The sequence below is a fragment of the Oncorhynchus tshawytscha genome, linkage group LG20 (assembly GCF_018296145.1).
Source record: "Oncorhynchus tshawytscha isolate Ot180627B linkage group LG20, Otsh_v2.0, whole genome shotgun sequence".
Taxonomy (NCBI): Eukaryota; Metazoa; Chordata; class Actinopteri; order Salmoniformes; family Salmonidae; genus Oncorhynchus; species Oncorhynchus tshawytscha.
Window position 1 is genome coordinate 1189100 of NC_056448.1, and position 27854 is coordinate 1216953.

At 40.2% G+C, this 27854-nt stretch overlaps 1 protein-coding gene across 2 annotated transcripts; it reads right to left on the minus strand.

The window, feature by feature from the left end:
* Positions 1-1760: 1760 nt before the first annotated feature.
* On the minus strand, positions 1761-27763 carry LOC112219711 (protein ERGIC-53). 2 transcript variants are annotated; one of them, XM_024381222.2, is made up of 13 exons: positions 27535-27763; positions 25693-25847; positions 24284-24391; positions 23933-23994; positions 23305-23404; positions 22949-23075; positions 22232-22290; positions 21882-22014; positions 19610-19794; positions 12933-13003; positions 2572-2731; positions 2335-2462; positions 1761-2222 (listed from the first exon to the last, which is right to left on the minus strand). In XM_024381222.2, exons 1-13 carry the CDS (start codon positions 27740-27742, stop codon positions 2186-2188), a joined length of 1533 nt encoding a protein of 510 aa, XP_024236990.1. In that variant the 5' UTR covers positions 27743-27763; the 3' UTR covers positions 1761-2185. The 2 variants fall into 2 exon arrangements, with proteins under 2 accessions (XP_024236990.1, XP_024236991.1); XM_024381223.2 differs by having other exon boundaries at positions 22952-23075; positions 27535-27762.
* Between the last annotated feature and the right edge of the window lie 91 nt (positions 27764-27854).

Consider the following 27854-nt stretch of genomic DNA (forward strand, 5'->3'; position numbering starts at 1 on the left):
GACCGAGTCACTGGTGGTTCCTGCTTTAATTTTTGCTTGTAAGCAGGAATCAGGAGGATAGTTGTGGTCGGATTTACCAAATGGAGGGCGAGGGAGAGATTTGTACGCATCTCTGTGTGTGGAGTACAGATGATCTAGAATTTCTTCCCTCTGGTTGCATATTTAACATGTTGACAGAAATTTGGTAGAACTGATTTAAGTTTCCCTGCATTAAAGTCTCTGGCCACAAAGAGCGCCGCCTCTGGGTGAGTGGTTTCCTGTTTGCTTATTTCCTTATACAGCTGACTGAGTGCGGTCTTAGTGCCAGAATCGGTCTGTGGTGGTAAATAAACAGCCACGAAAAGTATAGCTGAACTCTCTAGGCAAGTAGTGTGGCCTGAATTGTATCACAATATACTCTGCTTCAGGCGAGCAAAATCTAGAGACTTCCTTAGATTTCGTGCACCCCCCCACCCCTGGGTCCTGACCAGGCATCCGGCTCTTTGTCCTCTGTACCTGCGTCGCTTCCTCTTGCAAATAATTGGGATGTCGGTCCTGTGGGGTGTTTGGAGAATGTCTTGTGCGTAGACTTTGTTGTAGAAAAAAATCTGTCTAATCCAAGGTAAGTGATCGCTGTTCTGATATCCAGAAGCTCTTTTTTGTAAGATAGGGTTGCAGAAACATTCCGTACAAAATAAGTTACAAATAACACAAAAAAACACATAGCACAATTGGTTGGGCGCCCGTAAAACTGCTACCATTTCTTTCGGCACCATTTTAACTGGTATGGTTAGGGGTTTAGTGAAGGCAGGTCATTTTTTACCCTTAGGACAAGGGGAGTATACAGAATGTTAAGACTACACAAGGGTGATTGGTTGAAATATGCTTACTGCTGTTATGACTGATATGCAATAATCTGTATGCCTACCGATCAGTGTTGACTCAAATACAATGTTGCCAATTATTTACATAAAGGGACATCACTATCCAATCTATGTTGATGCATTGCCAAGTGGTATTGTTACAGCTGAAGGACGATATTTGCTTTCAGGAGTGCATTACAACAGTAATTAGAGATATTGGTCATCGAGTCAATTATACCATGTCAATTTAAAGTAATTTTTTTTTTGAATAAGTTAGCGAGTGGAATCATGGACCCTGCTTCGTGAAAACCCCCTGGTCTCAGATCCAAGCGAAAATCAATGACATTTCCAAGTCTCCCTTGTAAAAGACATGCCTTGTATTCTGACATCAATTGGACTTCATGGATAAAGGTTAAAAAAAAGTTTCAAGGATGTACTGGATATGGACTCCAATATCTAGGCGACATACACGTGTTCTCTTATAACTAAGGTTGAGCATGTGTCCAGCATGTTTTCTGTCCTGTCAGACTATGATAGCTAGACACCAGCCTACCGTGCCTCACACTGTAGTCCCTTTCTCAGACCAATCCTTGACCAGACTAAGCACTAAGTCAAGCATTTAGCTAATGTCTCAAAGAGATCCTGATCAAAAAAGCCAGGATGATAGCATGGTCCCAGATGAGTTACAAGGCGCAAGATGGCACAAACACAATGTCACATTTCGCGAGTGACAAGATCTCTGATCTTGCTACCAATACTAAACTTTCAGGTAAAAATTGTACTATTCAGCTACTTTTTAATAGAAGAGCACCAATATGTAAACAAGATAACATTCAGGAACAAGAAAGAGGAAAACAAAAAATAAACTGTCATTTTGCAGCTTATGTAAATTGCTCGAGAAGAAAGACAAAGTCAGACTTTTGGCATGTTACAACCACTCAAGAAGACACCCACTGGGTTTAATTCAACATAGTTCAGCATTAATACAAAATTGCGCATTTATTAAATTCACAGTTTTCCAAACTATGTGAATTGGCAGACAGTGGTTTGTTTGTCTTCTGGGGGTGGGCACTTGTCAAAAAAAATAAAATAAATCAAATATCATCCAATGACTTGTAATATATTCTGTACAGTATTTTGCCATATTTGGAATCTTAACATTTCCCACTCCCGCATTCATTCACATAACACATTAAAAATATCAGATCAAATTAAAACTAAGACATTTAAAAAAAAGAAACTTCTCAAACAAAATCTCATTTAAGTACAATAATTTACAAATTCAAAAACATAAAACAGCAAAATTAACAGTCCCTCATTTACATATCGATGAGAATGTTTCCTCAAAAGAATTTCTTTGCTGCTGCTTCTTGTTGACTTCTGTAGGGGGAGAAGAAACCAGAAAATAGAGAGTGAATTGTGAGAAACAAAAATTTAACTACAATTTTGAATTACCAACGCTAATAAAGTGAAAACAAGATCTCATTCTTACTTGTACACGATGTAGCTGAAGAACAGGACTGATTGGATGACCACAAAGACCAAGAAGTGAATAGTACCCAGACAGGAAGGCATTTTAGGAGGGTCAGGGCATTTCTCTCCCTGATTTTCACTGGGGCTCTACATGCATTACAAAACAAAGAGTAAAAACACAAATCCAATGCTCTTTCCAAATTAATTTGCTGAGACTTGTTGATGTGGTTTACTGTTAGATAAGTTATTAACAGACCCCATTGCGTGTGATAAGGTGTTCGATGTTCCTCTTGACCACGTGTAGATGTTCCTGGATTTCGCTGAAGTGTTGCACCGTCTCATATGTCCCCATGCTCACTGGGTTGGCTTGGTGCTGAGTGGCACCGATCTGCTTCAGAGACTCATGGAAAGAGTTTCTGAGGAGAAAAAAAACAGCGTCAGGTATATCTGTTGAACACAGCTGATGCTGCAGTAGAAGAATGCATAGAATAGAACAAAAAAAAGATTTAGCCATTTTCTACATCTCATCTCACATCAGCACACCAGAAAGGGTAGTGAAGAAATCCATAGCCCATGGTAAATAACATCTGAAGTATGTGACAACATTAAACCAGAAATGGAATCGATAGGATTTCAGTTTGATACAGAATGAAGGTCATTGAATATTTTTATATCTTTGTATACGTAAATTATTCCAAATGAAGTATGTGAATTTGGAGTAAAAAGAAAAATTCTGCCATGATTAAATGAAAGCTTGGAAATGATTCAATCTTTCCAATAAGGTAAGAAATGTTTGGCTTTTCCCTACATTATGATAGTGTGTGAAGACGTGAATGTGTGACCCAGACATACAGGCAGGTTTATCCATGATGACACTAAAGATATTGGACCGTTGTCTGTGAACAATGCCCAGACCACTTATCTGGATTAAAAATAGGAAGATGAGGCAGAGACGCTGGGCCAACACAGGTGACAACACACATTCCCGATTATTGTACAGCACACACAGAACTCTTTCATACATCCTTGCTCACTCACAAATGAGACATCTGTACAGATTTAACAAACTATTTTGGACAGCGAGAGGGTGACAGGAAAGTTGGTAGGAGAGATAGAAGGGCAAGAGGTCTGGATTCTAACCATCGCCAATACTGGCATATGAGCTCTGAAGGCAGTGGCACAAATTGGTGTCACACTAGGCAAACCGCAAACTACTTTAAATGATAGTGTGGGCTTCCTGCAGTTTGTTTTATTAAGTCCAGCCAAAAGTCCCCTCCAGAGATAAGAAATTACTGCAAATGTACTGTAAATGAACAATTTATAATCTTAATATTACAGTGAATTGTCCAAATTCATCTTTCAGATCTTCTATTTAGCTAACAAAAGGCAATTTATCCTTAAAGTTGATACAAAATCTAATCATCCAATAAAAAAGGACATGATTGCTAAATTAATCCCATGGAGTGATTCCATACAAAACCAGGACAAAAAAAGACTGATTTGGGAGATTCACAAAATTGAATATGTAGAATGGTCCTTTTGAAGAATTGTAACATCTGAGAAAAATACCCAAAGACACTGAAGCAGCAAACTGAAAATGAATGTGCGTCACTCAAAACTTTTGGCCACGACTGTATATAAAAAAAAATTGATTAGGCAAATGTTTGCATATATTGTTGAACATAATATATTCTATGGGCATGTCACAGTTCGAGAGTGGGATCTCTGCTAGTTTAAAGTTAAGGACCATTTTATACAGAGAAATTGGCATAGAAGGCAAATGTAACAAACTTACAGCCCTCATTTTACTTGTATCATTGCACATCCTGCAAATCACCAGCAGATTGAGCATTTTGAATCCATATTGGATCATAATTCTTAAACTAACAGATTCCACTCTGGAACTTTTATATGCTTGTACAGTATATTATGTTCAACAATATATAGTCGTGGCCAAAACTTTTGAGAATGACAAATATTAATTTTCAAAGTTTGCTGCCTCAGTGTCTTTAGATAATTGTCAGATGTTAATATGGAATACTGAAGTAAAATTACAAGTATTCCATAAGTCTCAAAGGCTTTTATTGACAATTACATTAAGTTGATGCAAAGACTCAATATTTGCAGTGTTGACCCTTCTTTTTCAAGACCTCTGCAATACGCCCTGGCATGCAGTCAATTCACTTCTGGGCTACATCCTGACTGATGGCAGCCCATTCTTGCATAATCAATGCTTGGAGTTTGTCAGAATTTGTGGATTTTTGTTTGTCCACCTGCCTCTTGAGGATTGACCACAAGTTCTCAATTGGATTAAGGTCTGGGGAGTTTCCTGGCCATGGACCAAAAATATGGATGTTTTGTTCCCCGAACCACTTAGTTATCACTTTTGCCTTTGTCATGCTGGGAAGGCATTGTTCATCACCAAACTGTTCCTGGATGGTTGGAAGAAGTTGTGCTCCGAGGATGTATTGGTACTATTCTTTATTCATGGCTGTGTTCTTAGGGAAAATTGTGAGTGAGCCCACTCCCTTGGCTGAGAAGCAACTCCACACATGACTGGTCTCAGGATGCTTTACTGTTGGCATGACACAGGACTGATGGTAGCGCTCACCTTATCTTCTCCGGACGCCCCAAACGATCGGAAAGGGGATTCAGAGGAAGTGACTTTACCCCAGTCTTCAGCAGTCCAATCCCTGTCCCTTCTGCAGAATATCAGTCTGTCCCTGATGTTTTTCCTGGAGCGAAGTGGCTTCTTTGCTGCCCTTCTTGACACCAGACCATCCTCCAAAAGTCTTCGCCTCACTGTGCGTGCAGATGCACTCACACCTGCCTGCTGCCATTCCCGAGCAGGCTCTGTACTGGTGGTTCCCCGATCCCGCAGCTGAAATCAACTTTAGGAGACGATCCTGGCGCTTGGTGGACTTTCTTGGGCACCCTGAAGCCTTCTTCACAACAATTGAACTGCTCTTGAAGTTCTTGATGATCCGATAAATCGTTGATTTAGGTGCAATCTTTCTGGCAGCAAAATCCTTGCCTGTGAAGCCCTTTTTTTGCAAAGCAATGATGATGGCATGCGTTTCCTTGCAGGTAACCATGATTGACATAGGAAGAACAATGATTCCAAGCACCACCCTCCTTTTGAAGCTTCCAATCTGTTATTCAAACTCAAATCAGCATGGCAGAGTGATCTCCAGCCTTGTCCTCATCAACACTCACAACTGTGTTAATGAGAGAATCACTGACATTTCAGCTGGTCCTTTTGTGGCAGGGCTGAAATGCAGTGGAAATGTTTTTTTGGAGATTCAGTTAATATGCATGGCAGAGGGACTTTGCAATTAATTGCAATTCATCTGAACACTCTTCATAACATTCTGGAGTGTATGCAAATTGCCATCATACTGAGGCAGCAGACTCTGTGAAAATGTATATTTGTGTCATTCTCACAACTTTTGGCCACGACTGTACAGAACAATTGACCACATCCAAAATGGTGTTTTTTCAAATATTCATGTTGATTTGTCATTATTCAAAAGTAAAAATGTTTCTCTTGAAATCAAAATACTCATATTACAGTACAAGCGGTAAAGGGTCATGACAATAATTGCTGCTTTGTAGCACCTACAGATTAAACATTATGGAGTATAAAAATGAGTAAGAAAAATGTCATATGCAAAGTAAAAAAATAAAAAATGTTTTACATCTTAATTATGCTTTTAGATACAAATGTCAAACACACAAAAGTATGGAGACACCCCTTCAAATTAGTGGATTTGGCTATTTCAGCTGCTGACAGGTGTATAAAACCAAGCACACAGCCATGCAATCTCTATGGAACAAACAATGACAGTGCCTGACCTCACTAATGCTTGCGGCTGAATGGAAGCAAGACCCAACAGCAATGTTCCAACATGTAGTGGAAAGCCTTCCCAGAAGAGTGGAGGCTGTTATAGCAGAAAAGGGGGGACCAACTCCATATTAATGCCCATTTGGTCATGTAGTGTGTGCATGTACACAACCGGTTCAAAAGTTTGGGGTCACTTAGAAAATGTCCTCGTTTTTGAAAGAAAAGCCATTTTTTGTCCATTGAAATACAGCTACAATAGTAAATGAACAACATTGACAATGTCTACACTGTATATCCAATCAATTTGATGTTATTTAAAATGGACAGTGTCAAAAACAAGGACACCAAAATTGTGAACGGTAGTGTATGCATGTACAGTTGAAGTCAGAAGTTTACATACACCTTAGCCAAATACATTTAAACTCAGGTTCACAATTCCTGACATTTAATCCTAGTAACAATTCCCTGTCTTAGGTCAGCTAAAATAAAGTGGTGATCCTCAGAATGTGAATCGTCAGAATAATAGTACAGAAAATGATTTCCGCTTTAATTTCTTTCATCACATTCCCAGTGGGTCAGAAGTTTACATGCACCCAATTAGTATTTGGTAGCATTGCATTTAAATTGTTTAACTTGGGTCAAACTTTCCAGGTAGCCTTTCCCAATAAATTGGGTGAATTTTGGCCCATTCCTCATGACAGAGCTTGTGTAACTGAGTTAGGTTTGTAGGCCTCCCTACTCGCACAAGCTTTTTGAGTTCTGCTCACACATTTTCAATAGGATTGAGGTTAGGGCTTTGTGATGGCCACTCCAATACCTTGAATTTGTCCTTAAGCCATTTTGCCACAACTTTGGAAGTATACTTGGGGTCATTGTTCATTTGGAAGACCCATTTTCGACCAAGCTTTAACCTCCTGACTGATGTCTTGATGTTGCTTCAATATATCCACATCATTTTCCTTCCATTGATACCATCTATTTTGAAGTGCACCAGTCCCTCCTGCAGCAAAGCACCCCCACAACATGAAGCTGCCACCCTCATGCTTCACAGTTGGGAAGTTGTTCTTGGGCTTGAAAGCCTCCCCCCTTTTCCTCCTAACATAACGATGGTCATTATGGCCAAACAGTTCCATTTTTGTTTCATCAGACCAGAAAACATTTCTCCAAAAAGTACGATCTTTGTCCCCATGTGCAGTTGCAAACCATAGTCTGGCTTTTTTAATGGTGGTTTTGGAGCAGTGGCTTCTTGCTGAGCGGCCTTTCAGGTTATGTTGATATATGACTCTGTGGATATAGATACTTTTGTACCCGTTTTCTCCAGCGTCTTCACAAGGTCCTTTGCTGTTGTTCTTAGATTGATTTGCACTTCTCGCACCAAAGTACGTTCATCTCTAGGAGACGGAAAGTGTCTCCTTCCTGAGCGGAATGACGGCTGCGTGGTCCCATGGTGTTTGTACAGATGAACGTGGTACCTTCAGGCGTTTGGAAATTGCTCCCAAGGATGAACCAGACTTGTCGAGGTCTACAATTAATTCTGATTACTTTTGATTTTCCCATGATGTCAAGCAAAGATACACCGGGTTTGAAGGTAGGCTTTGAAATACATCCTCAGGTACACCTCCAATTGACTCAACCGATTTCAATTTGCCTATCAGAAGCTTCTAAGGCTATGACATAATTTTCGGGAATTTTCCAAGCTGTTTAAAAGGCAGTCAACTTAGCGTATGTAAACTTCTGACCCAGTGGAATTGTGATACAGTGAATTATAAGTGAAATAATCTGTAAACAATTGTTTCGAAAAATGACTTGTGTCATGCACAAAGTAGATGTCCTAAATGTCCTAATGCAACCTAGAAAGGTTGAAAACAGAAAACATTTCTGTAAACCATTTATAAATAATACCACGACTATACATTTTTGCCCAGGGCAAGTTTGACTTGGAATCTCTCAAATGGGATTTGTCAGTTTGCTAGTTAGGAGATAAACTTGTTTAAGATTAACACATAATTTGGCATTGTCTATTGAAACCATAATAGTTGTAATTAGTCTGTGGCATCATCAATCATCAATCATTTTCCATACTGAGAAAACGATTGTTTTACCCTACACACTTCGGAACTCTGCGGTCCTGTTCTATGAGCTTGTTTGGCCTACCACTTTGTGGCTGAGCTGAGCCGTTGTGGCTCCTAGACAGTACCACTTCACAATAATAGCCCTTAGTTGACCGGGGCATGTCTCACAGGGAAGAAATAGCTGGATCCACGTATTTTTAAAGGGTGTCCAGATATATTTATTTTAGGCAAAACTATCTGTCTTATTAACTATAATGTAGTAATACATAAATGTGACAATAATTGCTTGATTGAATCAGGGGATATAGGATTATTACTGATCAATGTATGGGCTCATTGTGATAATTTGATTGACATAATAAATGTTTACAAATACAGTATAGATGCAGATCTGGCCTATAACCTCTTATGTATCCCTTAAGCGTGAATCCCGCTCGAATCCCGATAACAGGATTGATTTGACAACATCCAGTGAAATTGTAGCGCGCCAAATTCAAACTAGAAAAATATCAATATTCAACCTTCAAAAATACGGAATACATCAAAATAAAGCTTAACTTCTTGTTAATCCAGCCGCTGCGTCAGATTTTAACAAGGCTTTACGGCGAAAGCAAACCATGCAATTATCTGAGGACAGCGCCCCGCATACAAACACATGAGAAACATATTTCAACCAGGCAGGTGCGACACAAAAGTCAGAAATAGCCATATTTTAAATGCCTTACCTTTGAAGGTCTTCTTTTTGCAATCTTAAAATGTCTCAATGACACAATGAATGGTTGTTTTGTTCGATAAATTAATTCTTTATATCCCCAAAATGTGCATTTATTTGGGGCGTTTGATTCAGAAAATACACCGGTTCCAAAATGACTACAAAGTATCTAATAAATTACCTGTAAACTTGGTCCAAACATTTCAAACAACGTTCCTAATCCAACCTCCGGTATCCTAAAATGTAAATAAACAATCAAATATAAAGACAGAATACTGTTTCTAATACCGGATGTGAAGTGCGCTCCAGTTCACGCGCAACTAAAGCCCTTCAGAGGCTTTTCTCAAAAGAAAAATATCAAACAATTTCTAAAGACTTGACATCTAGTGGAAGCCATAGGAACTGCAATATGGGCCCTAATAAATCAGGTCTCCCATAGAAAACCATTGGAAAACAGTGACCTCTATTTTTTTCCCCTGGATGGATTGTGCTCGGGGTTTCGCCTGCCAATTTCGCCTGCCAAATCAGTTCTGCTATACTCACAGACATTATTCTAACAGTTGTAGAAACTTCAGAGTGTTTCTATCCAAATCTACTATTTACATGCATATCCTAGCTTCTGGGCCTGAGTAGCAGACAGTTTACTTTGAGCATGCTTTTCATCCGGATGTGAAAATACTTGTAAGGACTCATGATAGTTTCTGTAGCATAATTTAATTTACATAAATGTTTACAAATATAGTATAGATGCACATCTGGCCTATAATCTATAATGCAGTAACAGGTGATTGAGCTGTATTAGATTATATTCAGGTAGATTATGACCTCTTTAAATTCGTAACCCCTTTCTATAGACAATAATTAAGATATGTCTTTATCTTACTGTAGTCTCTGTTAAATTATGTTCTCTGATCTGAGAAGGGCTTTTTCATAAATTGGTCACTTGGATGAGATAAAGATTATATGCATGGTTTAATAAAATGTTCACTTACTTTCAAGGGAGATTTTTTGTAATTTGAAAAACAAATGAGATTTTGTTTATACAAACGTCTTATACTGTATGACTGTCCCTCAGCTCTGTGTGCTCTGTGCCATGTGGCCCTGGGATGGCTGCAAGAAAAGGCCACATTTTAGCACCATTTGTCCTCAGAGTATTAGACATCAGTCTTTAAAATAAATCCTTCATACACAGATACAAAACACAGGCTCCTTCTGATTGCTTTCTTGATGTTGCAGTTCCCTCGAGAGCTTGATACTTATAGCCTTCCAATTGCTTTCATTTGACAGTCTTTTTGGCTTTGTAATCGTCTTAAATTGCATCTAGACAACATTAAAAGGAAAGGACGTACCCCTCCTGCTAGTAATACATAAGAAATGTAATTTAATCAGAAACAAGATCTTGTCAAATAACAGAGGTAGCTAAAGAATAGGGACAGTTTCAAGTAAGCAGTAACACTCCCAAATGTAGAGTATGGAGCTAAGTGTTCACTGATCTACAAAAAATACCCCATAATGTCAAAGTAAAAAAATATATATTTTTTTTTGGGGGGGGGGTGTTTTAATTAATAAAAAATATTGAGTCAATACATATTCAAACCCTTTTATGGCAAGCCTAAATAAGTTCAGGAGTAGAAATTTGCTTAGCAGATCACATAAATTGTATGGACTCACTGTGTGCAATATTAGTGGTTAACATGATTTTTGAATGACTACTGTAGGATTGTACCAAACACATTCAGATAATTGTAAGGTCCCTCAGTCAAGTAGTGAGTATCTAGCACAGATTTTTTTTTAAAACAAGTTTCCCAATGCTTTGACAAGAAGGGCACCGATTGGTAAATGGGTGAAAATAATTAAAAGCAGACAATGAATATCTGTTTGAGCATGTTAAAGTTATTAATTAGGCTTTGGATGGTGTACCAACACACTCAGTCACTACAAAGATTGTCAACTGACCGAGGAAGGGAACCACTCAGGGATTTCACCATGAGGACAACAGTGAATTTAGAACACAGCTACAACATTTAATGACTGTGATATGAGAAAACTATGCATGGATCAACAACATTGTAGTTACTCAACAATACTAACCTAAATGAGTAAAAAAGGAAACCTTTACAGAATAAAACATTCAAAAACATTCATCCTGTTTGCAACAACAATAAAGGAGCACTGCACAAAATGTGACAAAGAAATGTACTTTTTGTCCTGAATACAAAGTGTTATGTTTGGGGCAACTCCAACAACACATGGCCGAGTACCACTTCTTATTTTCAAGCCTGGTGGTGGCTGCATCATATGGGTATGCTCGTTATCAGCAAGGACTGTATAGAGTTTAAACTGAAAACCTGATTCAGCTTTTCAACAGACAGTGGGAGATGAATGTACCTTTCAGCAGGACAATAACCTAAAACACAAGGCCAAATCTACACTGGAGTTGCTTATCAAGACAAAATGTAATGTTCCTAAATGGTCTAGATATAGTTAATTCAGACTCAAATCTGCTTGTAAATCTATGGCAAGACTTGAAAATGGCTGTCTAGCAATGATCAACCACCAACTCGATACAGCTCAAATAATTTTTTAAAGAATAATAGGCAAATATTGCACAATCCAGGTGTTCAAAGCTCTTAGACTTACAGAAAAAGACTCACAGCTGTAAATGCGGCCAAAGGTGTTAACATGCATTTACTCAGGGGGGGTGAATACTAGGGTTTAAAGTGGGAACAGGATTACTGAGATTGTCTGGCCAAACCAACTCCGGTTTCCCAGGATAATAACTGAGAAACCAGTACATTTATTTATATGACATGAAATGGAACTTAATTTTTATGCAATGTCTAAATCTGGTTTCGCATGGCCTTCTCTACTCTAACTACCTGCATGATCAACGATCCAACGCTCAGTGTGGCTGCGCACTGTTGGGCTATTACAACGTATTTACTATATTGTTTGTGCTGAAACTGTACACATGACCTTGAAATGCAGTTAGTAGGTCTATGGGAATAAAATTGGCACCAGCGTTTGAGCTACCGGTTAAGTAGGCCTACCTACTTTTATTAATTCAAAAAATGTTGACTGTGTAGTAGAGCTTCACTAAAAGTAATGCCACAAGGCAGAATGCTAAATTTGCAAGCGTAAAATACAATTGAGCCTACAGGCGGTTTGACAAGTTGATTGATCCAACATGCAGGCTGGCCTACACTCCAAACACTTGGGAGGTAAGTACAGAGAAGGGGCTTCAGCAAGAGCACGGGGGTTCTTACTAGCAAAACGTCTTAGAACAATGCAGTCTTACCTGAAGCTGACAAGAAATTCAAGCAGAAATGGCTGCAAGTGATGGATTCTTCTGCCATGCCAATGGCAAACAGCATTGTGCTACACACAACATCTACCATATCTGCCAGACATTCCAGTGTACTGCAGTCCAATTTCATCTGGAGTTATTTACCAAAATCTTCCTTTACATAGCCTACCCCTGTAGCTTGTCATCACGTACCCCTGACTTGCGAAAGTGACTCGCAATCTTTCTCACTTTCTCCACTGTGCTGCGCAGCTCCCCTCTCAACGACTACTGGTTGTCTGTTTCTTCGCACTCCCCATCAACACCAAGTTTGTGTAGCCAGATGGCTCACTTTATTTACATAAGTATTCAGTAAGTATTCAGACCCATTGTTATAAGACTCGAAATTGAGCTCAGCCGCATCCTGTTTCCATTGATGATCCTTGATGTTTATACAACTTGATTGGAGTCTGTGGTAAATTGAATGGATTGGACATGATTTGGAGAGGCACACACCAGTCTATATAAGGTCCCACATTTGACAGTGCACTACAGAGCAAAAACTAAGCAACGAGGTCAAAGTAATTGTCCTAGCGTTCCGAGAATGTGTTGAGGCACAGATCTGGGGAAAGGTACCAAAACATTTCTGCAGCATTGAAGGTGATAAACAAATACAGACAAAGAAAACAGTGGTCATTGCACTTACCTCAACTCGTTCAGGTTTCTCAGTATCTCCTGTTGTGTTGCGACCACTGCACCCATTTCTTGACTAGGAGCCTAAAGACGATAAACAACTAAATTAATAAATGTTTTATACCTAAGGATAGATTACTGAAAGATGTTTGAGTAAAGGCATCTTTCCTTTTTAGTAATAAAACTGGCATACATACAGTGCCTTCAGAAAGTATTCATACCCCTTGACTTTTCACATTTTGTTTTAAAATGTATTAAATTATCAATTAATTCAATCGAGTTGTGTAGGCCAGTGACAAAAACACACCCACCACCCCATAATGTCAAAGTAGAATTATGTTTTTACAAATGAATAAAAAAGGAAATGCTAAAATGTGGAAGAAGCATATGATTGAAAATGAGATTGTAGTCTGAACCTCGTTAAGCTTCTTACCAAAACCCATGGCAAAAAAGTTCAGGAAACATTTTATTTCACCTTTATTTAACCAGGTATGCCAGTTGAGAACAAGTTCTCATTTACAACTGCGACCTGGCCAAGATAAAGCAAAGCCTTGCAACAAAAACCGAATTACATATGGGATAATACCACAATAGAAAAGTATAAATACCGTGTGTGCAAATGTAGTAAGATTAGGGAGGTAAGGCAATAAATATGCTATAGTGGCAAAATAATTTCAATTTAGCAACTAAACACTGGAGTGATAGATGTGCAGAAGATGAATGTGCAAGTAGAGATACTGGGGTGCAAAGGAGCAAAAATAATAATATGGGGATGAGGTAGTTTGGTGGGCTAAAATGAGATTAAGATGTATGCGAAAAAGACTGGCTATTTACACAGGAAAAGACCAAAGACAAAGACCGATACAAGACGGCGCTGAAGTAGAACATGTGTAAAACAACCCTATTTCGACCCTAAGCCTAAATAAGTTCAGGAGTAAAAATGTGCTTAACCTCTCTTGGGTAGGGGGCAGTATTTTCACGTCCGGATGAAAAGCGTGCCCAAAGTAAACTGCCTGTTACTCAGGCCCAGAAGCTAGGATATGCATATAATTGGTAGATTTGGAATGAAAACACTAAAGTTTCTAAACTGTTAAAAGTATGTCAGAGTATAACAGAACTGATATGGCAGGCGAAACCCCGAGAACAAACCGTTCCCCCCAAAAAACAGCCTACCACTGTTTACAATGGCTGTCACTTTTATTTTAAGGTGAAATCCTCCCAGATTGCAGTTCCTAGGGCTTCCACTAGATGTCAACAGTCTTTAGAAAGAGTTATGCTGGTTTTTGGAAAAATGAGCCAGAAATTTTAGGTTTAGGTGGCTCCCGTTTTGGCTGTAGTGTTTCCAAGCACGTGAAAGAGAGAGGGTTCTTTGGTATTTCTCATCGGTAAAGACAAATGATTCTCCATCTTAAATAAACAATACAATTTAAGTATTAGGGTACCTAAGGTTTGATTATAAATGTTGTTTGACTTGTTTGGAAAAGTTTATTAGTAACGTTTGGGAATAATTTTGTATGCATTAATAATGGAGGGAAACTGGGTGGATTATTGCCTGAAGCGCGCCAGCTAAACTGAGTTTTTATGGATATGAAGGACATTATCGAACAAAAGGACCATTTATGATGTTCTGGGAACTTTTAGTGCCAACAGAAGATCAAATGTAAGGCATTTATTATATCGCTATTTCTGACTTTCGTGGCGCACCTGCCTGGTTGAAATATATGTTTTATGCTTTTGTATGCGGGGCGCTGTCCTCAGATAATCGCATGATGTGCTTTCGCCGTAAAGCCTTTTTGAAATCTGACACAGTGGCTGGATTAACAAGTTAAGATTTATTTTGATGTATTACACTTGTGATTTTATTTAAGTTAAATATTTATAATTCTGTAGTTTGAATTTCACGCTCTGCAATTTCACAGTATGTTGGCCAGGTGGGATAAATAAATTGCGGTTTTCCAATGCCTTGGAAAGAAGGGTACCTGCTGGTAGACTTATAAAAATATTTCCCTTTGGGCATGGTGAAGAAGTTAATCACACTTTGGATGTCGTATCAATACACCCAGTCACTACAAAGTCTAGGTCCAAGAGGCTCCTAAACAGCTTCTACCCCCAAGCAATAAGACTCCTCTTCAAATGGCTACCCAGATTATTTGCATTGCCCACCCCCCCTCCCTTTTACACTGCTGCTACTCTTTTATCTATGCAGTCACTTTAATAACTCAATTACCTGGACTAACTAGTGCCCCTGCACACCGACTCTGTACCTCCGGTATATTTTTTATTTCACCTTTATTTAACCAGGTAGGCAAGTTGAGAACAAGTTCTCATATACAATTGCGACCTGGCCAAGATAAAGCAAAGCAGTTCGACAGATACAACGCCACAGAGTTACACCTGGAGTAAAACAAACATACAGTCAATAATACAGTAGGAAAATAAGTCTATATACAATGTGAGCAAGTGAGGTGAGATAAGGGAGGTAAAGGCAAAAAAAGGCCATGGTGGCGAAGTAAATACAATATAGCAAGTAAAACATTGGAATGGTTGATTTGCAGTGGAAGAATGTGCAAAGTAGAGAGAAAAAAATGGGGTGCAAAGGAGCTAAATAAACAAACAAATAAATAAATACAGTAGGGAAAGAGGTAGTTGTTTGGGCTAAATTATAGATGGGATATGTACAGGCGCAGTAATCTGTAAGCTGCTCTGGCAGCTGGTGCTTAAAGCTAGTGAGGGAGATAAGTGTTTCCAGTTTCAGAGATTTTTGTAGTTTGTTGCAGTCATTGGCAGCAGAGAACTGGAAGGAGAGGTGGCCAAAGGAAGAATTGGTTTCGGGGGTGACCAGAGATAAACCCGCTGGAGCACGTGCTACAGGTGGGTGCTGCTATGGTGACCAGCGAGCTGAGATAAGGGGGGACTTTACCTAGCAGGGTCTTGTAGATGACATGGAGCCAGTGGATTTGGCGACGAGTATGAAGGGAGGGCCAGCCAACGAGAGCGTACAGGTCGCAGTGGGTAGTATATGGGGCTATGGTGACAAAACTGATGGCACTCTGATAGACTGCATCCAATTTGTTGAGTAGGGTATTGGAGGCTATTTTGTAAATGACATCGCCGAAGTCGAGGATTGGTAGGATGGTCAGTTTTACAAGGGTAGATTTGACAGTATGAGTGAAGGATGCTTTGTTGCAAAATAGGAAGCTGATTTAGATTTAGATTTGGATTGGAGATGTTTGATGTGAGTCTGGAAGGAGAGTTTACAGTTTAACCAGACACCTAGGTATTTGTAGTTGTCCACATATTCTAAGTCAGAGCCATCCAGAGTAGTGATGTTGGACAGGCGGGCAGGTGCAGGCAGCGATCGGTTGAAGAGCATGCATTTAGTTTAAAAAAAAATTCAGACCAATTGGAGGCCACGGAAGGAGAGTTGTATGGCATTGAAGCTCGCCTGGAGGGTTGTTAACACAGTGTCCAAAGAAGGGCCAGAAGTATACAGAATGGTGTCATCTGCATAGAGGTGGATCAGAGACTCACCAGCAGCAAGAGAGACATCATTGATGTATACAGAGAAGAGAATCGGTCCCAGAATTAAACCCTGTGGCACCCCCATAGAGACTGCCAGAGGCCCGGACAACAGACCCTCCGATTTGACACACTGAACTCTATCAGAGAAGTAGTTGGTGAACCAGGCGAGGCAATCATTTGAGAAACCAAGGCTATCGAGTCTGCCGAAGAGGATGTGGTGATTGACAGAGTAAAAAGCCTTGGCTAGGTCAATGAATATGGCTGCACAGTATTGTTTCTTATCGATGGCGGTTAAGATATCGTTTAGGACCTTGCGCGTAGCTGAGGTGCACCCATGACCAGCTCTGACACCAGATTGCATAGAAGGTATGGTGGGATTCGAAATGGTCGGTAATCCGTTTGTTGACTTGGCTTTCAAAGACATTAGAAAGGCAGGGTAGGATAGATTTCGGTCTGTAGCAGTTTGGGTCAAGAGTGTCCCCCAGAGTGACCCCTGTTTGAAGAGGGGGATGACCGCAGCTGCTTTCCAATCTTTGGGAATCTCAGACGACATAAAGGCGAGATTGTACAGGCTAGTAATAGGGGTGGCAACAATTTCGGCAGATAATTTTTAGAAAGAAAGGGTCCAGATTGTCTTGCCCGGCTGATTTGTAGGGCTCCAGATTTTTCAGCTCTTTCAGAACATCAGCGGACTGGATTTGGGAGAAGGAGAAATGGGGAAAGCTTGGGCAAGTTGCTGTGGGGGGTGCAGTGCTGTTGACCGGGGTAGGGGTAGCCAGGTGGAAAGCATGGCCAGCTGTAGAAAAATGCTTATAGAAATTCTCAATTATAGTGGATTTATCGGTGGTGACAGGGTTTCCTATCTTCAGTGCAGTGGGAGGTGGTGTTCTTATTCTCCGTGGCCTTTACAGTGTCCCAGAACTTTGAGTTTGTGTTGCAGGAAGCAAATTTCTGCTTGAAAAAGCTAGCCGCGGCTTTTCTAACTGCCTGTGTATATTGGTTTCTAGCTTCCCTGAAAAGTTGCATATCACGGGTGCTGTTCGATGCTAATGCAGAACGCCATAGGATGTTTTTGTGTTGGTTAAGGGAAGTCAGGTCTGGAGAGAACCAAGGCCTATATCTGCTCCTGATTCTACATTTCTTGAATAGGGCATGCTTAATTAAGATGGTGAGGAAGGCATTTAAATTTTAAAAAACATGCATCCTCTACTGACAGGATGTAATGTAATGACCTGACTAAATCATAAAGGACCAATTGTCCAGACTGAGGCTTGAGTTTACAAATTGACGGTTTATTAACCCAACTTTACACAGGCTACTGCTTGGCCGTAGCCCACGCCAAATAAACGAAAGATACCCCACAAGCCAACCGTGACCTTATCCTGTGAAGCCCAGACGTAAGAGTTATATAGTCTCGCTACGGTTATTTTACTGCTGCTCTTTAATTATTTGTTACTTTTATTTCATTTTTTTTTTTAAATACTAAAAAAATAAAAAACTGCATTGTTGGTTAAGGACTTGTAAGTAAACATTTCACTGTAAGGTCTACACCTAATGTATTCGGCGCATGTGACAAATACGATTTGATACAGGCGTGCTTCCTAACTCAGTTGCCGGAGAGGAAGGAAACCACCCAGGGATGTCACCATGGTGACTTTAAAAGAGTTGGGAGTTTAATGGCTGTGGAAGTTCCCTCCTAAGGATGTATCAACAACATTGTAGATATCCACAATACTAACCTAATTGACAGAGTGAAAAGGAAGCCTGTACATAATAAAAATATCCCAAAACATGCATACTGTTTGCAACAAGGCATTAAAGTAATACTGCAAAATAATGCAGCAAATGAGTTGCACTTTTCCTGAATACAAAGTGCTTTCTTTGGGGCACATCCAATACAACACATTACTGAGTATCACTCTCCATATTTCCAAGCTTAGTAGTGGATGCATCATGACCTAAAGCACAGGTAAAATCTTAGAGGAAAACCTTGTCCAGTCTGCTTTGCTTTCCAAGAATACAGTGCATGTTCCTGAATTAGTTTTGACTTAAATCTACTTGAAAATCTACAAGACCTGAACATGGTTGCAATGATCAACAACTAATTTGACAGAGCTTGAAGAATTTTAAAAATAATTAAAATGGGAAAATGTTGTACAATCCAGGTGTGTAAAGCTCTTAGATACTTACCCAGAAAGAGTCACATATGTAATCACTGCCGAAGGTGATTCTAACATGTATTGACTCAAGGGGTTCAATACTTATATAATCATATGTAATCACTGCCGAAGGTGATTCTAACATGTATTGACTCAAGGGGTTCAATACTTATATAATCATATGTAATCACTGCCGAAGGTGATTCTAACATGTATTGAGTCAAGGGGTTCAATACTTATATAATCATATGTAATCACTGCCGAAGGTGATTCTAACATGTATTGACTCAAGGGGTTCAATACTTATATAATCATATGTAATCACTGCCGAAGGTGATTCTAACATGTATTGACTCAAGGGGTTCAATACTTATATAATCATATGTAATCACTGCCGAAGGTGATTCTAACATGTATTGACTCAAGGGGTTCAATACTTATATAATCAAAATACGTATATTAGTGTTTTATTTTTCATGCATTTTTTTTTTTGAAATGCTAGAATTTTTCCTCCGCTTTTACATTAGAGTATTTTGTGCAGATTGTTAACAAAAAAATCATTTTTAACCCCACTTTGTAACAAAATGTGGAAAAAGTCTAGGGTTGTGAATAGATTCTGAAGGCACTATGTCCATGGCCCGTGCTCGACTTGGGCATGAGGTAACTGGAGCAGAGTACCAACACCTCAAGATTTTCTGCTCAAGTTACTGCACCTTTTATAGAATATTAGCACAAAAGTATTTCCTGCAGAGTAACTGCACCTAAATATAAACAGGACTGGCACACAACGTTATTACCAGCACCTATTTCAGTTCAAGTCTAGGAAAGTTAATGGCTATATTGAGGTGAACAAAACAGAGTAAACGTCTGAGGTTCGTGGTATAGTCTGCAGTGGTACTAATGAATGAAACCTTCCCTCCTTGATGCTAGGCCTCTGTCAGAGCAGTAGGTAGTTGTAATTGTGTGCATAATGTAAATGTTTGTGTGCATGAGTGTACAAACTTCCTACCTGTCCCACCAACTCCACTTGGCGTTTGGATATCTCGTCTGTAACCACAGAAACATAGCGGTTCTGTTCGTCGAGGATCATGGCCAGCTGACGGTGAAGCTGTTTGATCTCCAGGTGGATCTGGTTCTGACCCTCAAATACCTGGCGGATCTCCCTGTCGTTGACACTCTCGTACATGTCCTCGACTTAACAAAGAACAGGACACACCGGTTGCATCAAGTTTTAGCATCTAGACAACCTAGCATCAATTGGTAGCATCTAGTATGTACAAAGTAACCAATAACCTGCATTAGACTTAATTTGTTTTGTTATTTATATTTAAGTTGAGCTGACCAACTGTGTAAACTGTAGGCTATAAAGAGTCACACAAGCGCAGTCGAAGTCAGAAGTTTACATACACCTAGGACGGAATCATTAACACTTAGGGTGGAGTCATCAACTTGTTTTCAACCACTCCACAAATTTCTTGTTAACAAACTGAAGTTCTGGCAAGTAGGTTAGGATATCTACTTTGTGCATGACACAAGTAATTTTTCCAACAATTGTTTACAGACAGATTATTTCATTTATAAATCATGGTGTCACAAAACCAGTGGGTCAGAAGTTTACATACACTAAGTTGACCGTGCCTTTAAACAGCTGGGAAAATTCCAGAAATAGATGTCATGGCTTTAGAAGCTTCGGATGGGCTAATTGACAACATTTGAGTCAATTGGAGGTGTACCTGTATTTCAAGGTCTATCTTCAAAACTCAGTGCCACTTTGCTTGACATCATGTGAAAATCAAAATAAATCAGCCAAGACATCAGTAAAATAATTGTAGACCTCCACAAGTCTGGTTCATCCTTGGGAGCAATTTCCAAACGCCTGAAGGTACCACGTTCATCTGTACAAACAATAGTATGCAAGTACAAACACCATGGGACCACGCAGCCATCATTCTGCTCAGGAAGGAGACACGTTCGGTGTCCTAGAGATGAACGTACTTTGGTGCGAAAAGTGCAAATCAATCCCAGAACAACAGCAAAGGACCTTGTGAAGATGCTGGAGGAAACCGGTAGAAACGTATCTATATCCACAGTAAAACGAGTCCTATATTGACAAAACCTGAAAGGCAGCTCAGCAAGGAAGAAGCCACTGCTCCAAAACAGCCATAAAAAAGCCAGGCTACGGTTTGCAACTGCACATGGGGACAAAGATAGTCTGGTCTGATGAAACAAAAAATAGAACTGTTTGGCCATAATGACCATTATTAGGTTTAGAGAAAAAGGGGGAGGCTTGCAAGCCGAAGAACACCATCCCAACCGTGAAGCACAGGGGGTGGCAACATCATGTTGTGGGGGTGCTTTGCTGCAGGATGGACCGGTGCACTTCACAAAATAGATGGCGTCATGAGGTAGGAAAACTATGTTTATATATTGACGCCACATCAAGAAATCAGCCAGGAAGTTAAAGCTTGGTCGCAAATGGGTCTTCCAAATGGACAATAACCCAAGCATACTTCCAAAGTTGGCTTAAGGACAACAAAGTCAAGGTATTGGAGTGGCCATCACAAAGCCTTGACTTCAATCCTATAGACAATTTATGGGCAGAATTAATTGAAAAAGCGTGTGCAAGCAAGGAGGCCTACAAACCTGACTCAGTTACACCAGCTCTGTCAGGAGGAATGGGCCAAAATTCACTCAACTTATTGTGGGAAGCTTGTGGAAGGCTACCCGAAACATTTGACCCAAATTAAACAATTTAAAGGCAACGCTACCAAATATTAATTGAGTATGTAAACTTCTGACCCACTGGGAATGCGATTAAAAAAACTACAGCTGAAATAAATCACTCGGTACTATTGACATTTCACATTCTTAAAATAAAGTGGTGATCCTAACTGACCTAAGACAGGGAATTTGTACTCTGATTAAATGTCAGGAATTGTGAAACTGAGTTTAAATGCATTTAGCTAAGGTGTATGTAAACTTCTGACTTCAAATCTCTCTCTGTGTATGAAATATATATATATATATATGCCCCCAGTAATTTATTGGGTGAACCACATTTCAGCTTCAGTGCGTTCTTCATCCTGAGGAAGGCACTGATGCCGAAAATGTGGTGTTATAACCAATAAATTACGGAGAGCTCATATAGCGTTGCATCACTCTTTAGTTACATTTAATTGCCCAAACTATTGAATAATAACATCGATATTAAATAAGTATATTAGTCTCAATATAAAAGCATAGCAAAAAAAGTATAACACATTTTATTGAGTGAAACTAACTGGGTTCTCTCTGGACTTCCGGATGCTCCTTCTGGTAGTCCTCTTTCTTTTTGTCCAGCTCCTGCTGAAAGTTCTCAAATTCCTCCTGGTACTTGTCCTGCTCCTCCTTGGGCATCTCTGCTTCAGGTGCAGGCTTCAATGGGACAGAAAACAACCACTCTGAACCCGTAGAGACCGAGGCCCCTTACTTACATCACACTATCATACCCCTATTGAAATACTCACACAATTTCACTCAGATCTTCTTCCAATTAAATATTACTGGAGATTGGTATAACTAAGGACTGGGAGTGGTAGAAAATAAAATGAGTTACCAGCTATGAGAGGTATAACTAAGAAAATCTAGTTACCAGTTCTTGGCCAGGTTCTGTTAGTCTGAACGTCAAGAAGGACAGGACATCATGGTCATCTGGAAGACGGAAAAAAATGCATTAAACATGAAGTATCATGATGCAACGTTAAGCAAGGGCATCAATTGGGTATGGCAGTCGCAATATCCAAGTTCAACACCAACAATTTAAAATAGGCTATGAAAATCATTCCAATTAAAAAGCTAATACAGTGTAGCGGTATTAGCGGGCTGGCTTTAGGACAATGCGGTTAGCCCTGAGCAGGGGGAATGTTTTCCCGGCTGGCTGGCTTGAGGACTATGAAAAGCACATCGACACAGCTCTGCAGTGAACAGCAAAACTTCTCTCAAAAGATGGCTGTAGATGCTGTTTGACTTGACATGAAACTATACAAGCCAAGATGATAAAGGCTGGAGTCAATGTATGCTTTTGTTTTGCTGTTCTTTAAATTACATGACATGTTTTAAATTGAGGAAATGCAGTAAATGAACTTTATAAAAATTCCTTGTCACTTTTCCATAACCTGGGTTTAGCTGAAATTTAGCCTGACAATAATAATCCTAATGTGACATTAAGCTGTTAAATCAATGTTTACAGAAGAGTCAAATCTAATTAGAAAGGAATGACAGACAAACTTGCTTTTGGCAAGTTTAATAATGCATTACAACCACATAATGCATTACACCTGCAGGCCTTAAGTAAATTGTTACCAAGTACCACCTGCTAGACCACCCGTGGCAGCTGAGATGCCAAAGTAGCCCTCCTGAGGAATGATCATTTTGTCCACCTTGGTACAGAACTCATAGTCATCCTTATCTGGCGTGAAACCATTGTTGATCAGCACCTGAGGTGACAGACAACAGCACATCAATTAAGGCAATCAATTGAAATAAATGCCCAATATAAAAAGATGAGGCTATTTTTTTGTGCATAATGCAAAACTGTTCAGTATCCATGTGTCTGTTGATGTGGAGAAAAACAGAGTAAAAGGCAGAGATCAGAGTATAGACAGCGGTATCGATGAGAACAAGGGAGAGAGATTTTTTGAGAACGTTGATTGAATATTGTCCTACCGTTAGTGTCTTCTTGTAGTATGTTATTTTGGCTCTGACAGGATAGGGTTTGTTACGAAAGTCTCTTAAGCATGTTCCCAGGGCTTGAGTCGTGCCATCGCTGCAAAAAAACATCCTGTTTTAACACTAAAACTGAACACCATATTATTATAGTAGTACTTAATACAGTATATTTCAAGATTAATTAATTGATCCCCACAAGCATCAACAATAATACAAAAGAACAAAGGCCAACGTCGATCCAAATAAAGTATGAAATACGCGTGCATATGATAGCAGCACGAAAAGCAAGTGCTAAAATGCTCCATATACAGTGTGATCAAACAAATAACATTTCCAAAAGTAAATGGTTTGGAGATTTGAGAAATTAAGGAAAACATTTCAAATGTAATTTACTCCTATTATTGTAAACGGCATTTTCAGCAGTGACAAAACAGAACACTAAGACATAGGCCTAGATCAACTGGCACAGAGAAGTGATTTAAAGCTTTCCCTGTCAAGGGAGATTAGGAAGAGACAGGACTATAATCTCCAACCACAAATGTACTGTGTAATATTTTCTAATCTTCTTTAAATTGTTTACATTTTCCTTTTGTGATGTCAGTGAGGCAAGGAAATGTTGACTTACTTTGGGTGATCATAAACAAGTTTGCCATTGTTTCCCACCACCAGCACAGCAGGGTTATTTTTCTAAAACAAAAGGTCAAACATTAATATACCTAATCTATGTTATGAAGGTCATTTGGGTTTATTTTATCCAATCCCAGCATCCCCACGTCCTCATCAGATCTAGGCATACCACTTGAAAGTATGAAAAGTTTGTATAGTGTGTATAGTATCAATCTATTATTCCTATAATTCACATTGTAGTAATTTAATATTAAAGGTATATTATATACACTTGACTTTACCTATGATTAAGTAAATGAATGCATTATATTTTGTATTTTATGAATATATAATTAATATGGCCACCAACCTTCCCATCGTTGTCAAAGGAATCAAAGAAGATGCCGATGCCGTTCCAGTTGTCAGCAGCTCCATAGACAGGACCATCTAGGCCTTGTGCAGTGGTGAACCATATCGCCTATTAGAGGGACAGACAGAAATTAAGACATGGAGACACTGAAGGTCCAAAAATACTTGTTTAACTGTCTAAATAACTATCTTGTGATTGTGACTTTTCCATTGTAATTGTTTGTAAGCTTGTGTAGTCAAATGAATTTATGATCGTATGCTATCCATTGTTTGTATGCTGTTCTTTATATGCCATTTTAATATTTGAGAATTAACCAATGATATTAGGCCACTCTTGGCCATGATTACAGACACCTGTGTCTTTTGACACTACATAAACGAGTCATCCCGCAGTGTTTGTGATTATACCCTGATGAAGACAGCTTGGCTGTCGAAACGTTGGTAATTACATTTTTGCATCTGAGCTCCTAGAGTGTGCGCCTCTTTTATTTTCAAGTTTTCTACTCCGCTAGCCAGCACCTCTAGCCAGCACCTCTAGCCAGCACCTCTAGCCAGCACCGCCAGCACCTCTAGCCAGCACCTCCAGCCAGCACCTCCAGCCAGCACCTCCAGCCAGCACCGCCAGCCAGCACCTCCAGCCAGCACCGCCAGCCAGCACCTCCAGCCAGCACCTCCAGCCAGCACCGCCAGCCAGCACCTCCAGCCAGCACCTCTAGCCAGCACCGCCAGCCAGCACCGCCAGCCAGCACCGCCAGCCAGCACCGCCAGCCAGCACCTCCAGCCAGCACCTCCAGCCAGCACCTGCCAGCCAGCACCTCCAGCCAGCACCGCCAGCCAGCACCTCCCAGCACCTCCAGCCAGCACCTCTAGCCAGCACCTCTAGCCAGCACCTCTAGCCAGCACCTCTAGCCAGCACCTCTAAGCGTGATCGAACTACCGACCGGTGTGGGGCCCATTGATCATCAGTTACCATGTTAAAAACTGCAAACATGTGCCTCCACCCTATGGAAAAATGTGTAGAATTGCAGGAAATCATCTGTAAAACTGCAAAATCTTCTCTCCACCCCATGGCAAAGTGTAGGTTTGCTGGAAATAAAAAAAATCCAAACACTTTCTCAAGTGCTTCTCTCTTCGCTGTCACGAGGGGGGCCGCTAAATGTTTTGCTCGCAAGGTTGGGTTTGAATGTGGGTAAGCAGACCCCTGGGCCACTGTGGCCTCTCATGAGTTTTGTTTTTTGTGGTCCCCGACCACCATCAGTTGCCCATCCCTGGTCTAGAGTCAAAGTGAATAGAAGCCATAGGAAGGAGGTTCCAGCAACTATGGTAGAGTTGTAACCAGCCGAGTACAGCTCAGCAGTGAAAAAGTCAGTGTATGGAAACCATAGAAAGGAGGTGTTATTCAGTTCTTACGAGGCCGTCGGCTCCCATCCTCCCCCGTCCAGACACACGAAAGGTCACCTCAGCCTCCCAGTGGTCAAAGTTGACCGTGTTTTTGGTCCAGACTGAGCCCTTCTGACTCCTGAGAGAGGGGGTGATACGGACCTGGTCGGCACTGGGGATGGCATCTGGAATACAAGGTTGGGAGGGGTACATTCTAGTTAATGTTCAATGAATTCATACTGGCAAATCCTAACTGACAAAAAAAAATGTAGCTTCTCATGCATTCAAAAAGTTCCTGAATTTAAACTGTACAGAAACTGTGAAAACTCACTCTGTGAAGGTCCAGAAATACTTGTTTAACTCTATAGTGTAACTACATATGGAGAAAACAGTAGCTTATTGGCTCAGGGCAAACAATTGACCAGGAGGTTAATTTTCTTACAAAGCCCAAGGTTAGGAACATAAATGTGTGTTCAGCCCATGTACACCTTAATAGGTGTGCTCCTGGGATTATGTCCAAGGCTCTCTGTCAGTAACATTAATGTATCTGAAAGCCTCCTATGTAAAGGACAGAGAGACATTATAATAGGCCTAGTATTGTTAACATTGCAATGTTACGCCATGCTTGTCAGGCTTATGGCTAGAAACAAGATCATCCTATATCCAAATTACCTCGCTCGTGTTAGGCTTTATTGTCTAGCCAAGACAGATATGGCATTGGAAAGTAGTGGAATAGTAGAAACAGCAACTAGCCTAGTGCAACCAGGCTTTGGCATATGGACCTTTGCCTACACTTATTTGGTGTGACCAAATTCTAAATGACAATTGTACATGTGTAGAGCCACATGCCATCTCACTACAGCCTATACTGATAAGACAAAGGCACCATGGTAAAATGGACTCAAATCTGGGTGCTTCATCAGCTGGACCTTTGCACGGTTTTTAGAGACACTGATTTGTTAACCCTTTACGTTACACAAAACCATGCCAGACTAGGGGACAAGCAGGCCACTTCAATAGAAAATAAATACTCGTCAACTTCAAATGCGCTCTCAAATATTAGGTATTGTGAAACCTGCCTGCTGTAGCGTGTGGGTGGTTGTGTGTTGCAAGGATAAATGCAAAACTTGGACTAACAAGAGGAATGTTAGCATTCCAGATTGTGTGCAAGTAATCCATGTCTCTTTGTTTGCAAGACTCGGTATTGCTGAAAGGAACCAACTGAACTATTAAGTGTCAGCTAAAAAGAAATGTAGGCTGGCAGGTATACAGATGGTATACTTTGCGGTTGGGTGATTTAGCCAGCTGGCAGGCAAGCGCCTGAAACCCTACCTCTTCAAAGAGTATTTAAAAATACCCCTCTCCCTTTCTAGCTCTGACTTTACTGAGAACTAGTTTATGGAGGGAAAGTGTAGTTACTAAACCTGTGATGTGGTTGTCCCAACTAGCTATCTATCTTAAGATGAATTCACTAACTGTAAGTCACTCTGGAAAAGAGTCGCATATTGCCTGACGGTGCATTTCCTGTTTCTCTACAGTATTCTAAAACTGCTGGCTATTTAACGACCATGACATGTTGAAGCAAGTTTGATATCAGGCCACTGTTTAGAAACTGTAGCAAGCCAGGTCTGCACAGTTGAGAACTTCTCTACACAACAATGAACTGGTCCCCCTACAGAAGTTCTCTACAGCAGGCAGTAGCCGGATAGCTACAACAAACGTGTCAAATGTCTCCCCAACATGCAAAATAGTTACAATCGCTGGCTAGAGTGGCAAAATAGCTATCGCAGCTGATTTTCCACTACACCTATTTATAGGTTATGATAATTGACAACAGTAAGCAACTGCCTAGCCAATCTAACTGAAACTTACTTCCACTGTGTACCCAAAAAGGAATATTCCCGTCGGTTTGAGACAGGTGCGGTCCCTTGAAACTGTACTTGTATTCAAATCGACGGTGTGGAGCTTCTTCAGTCGATGCACCGGCAACGATATTATCGGAATTACTGTGGTGAAATGTTAAAGTTAATATTAATAAACAAGCATCAGCAGCCAGACACCTTCCTATGGACACCGCCATCTTTTGGTATCACTGCTTACGTAGCATTGAAACAGAGAGGATGACGTGAATGCCTGTTGAGCCAACAGGGCGCTCTCTTATTGGTTGAATCTTAGACACCGCCGAGTTGCGG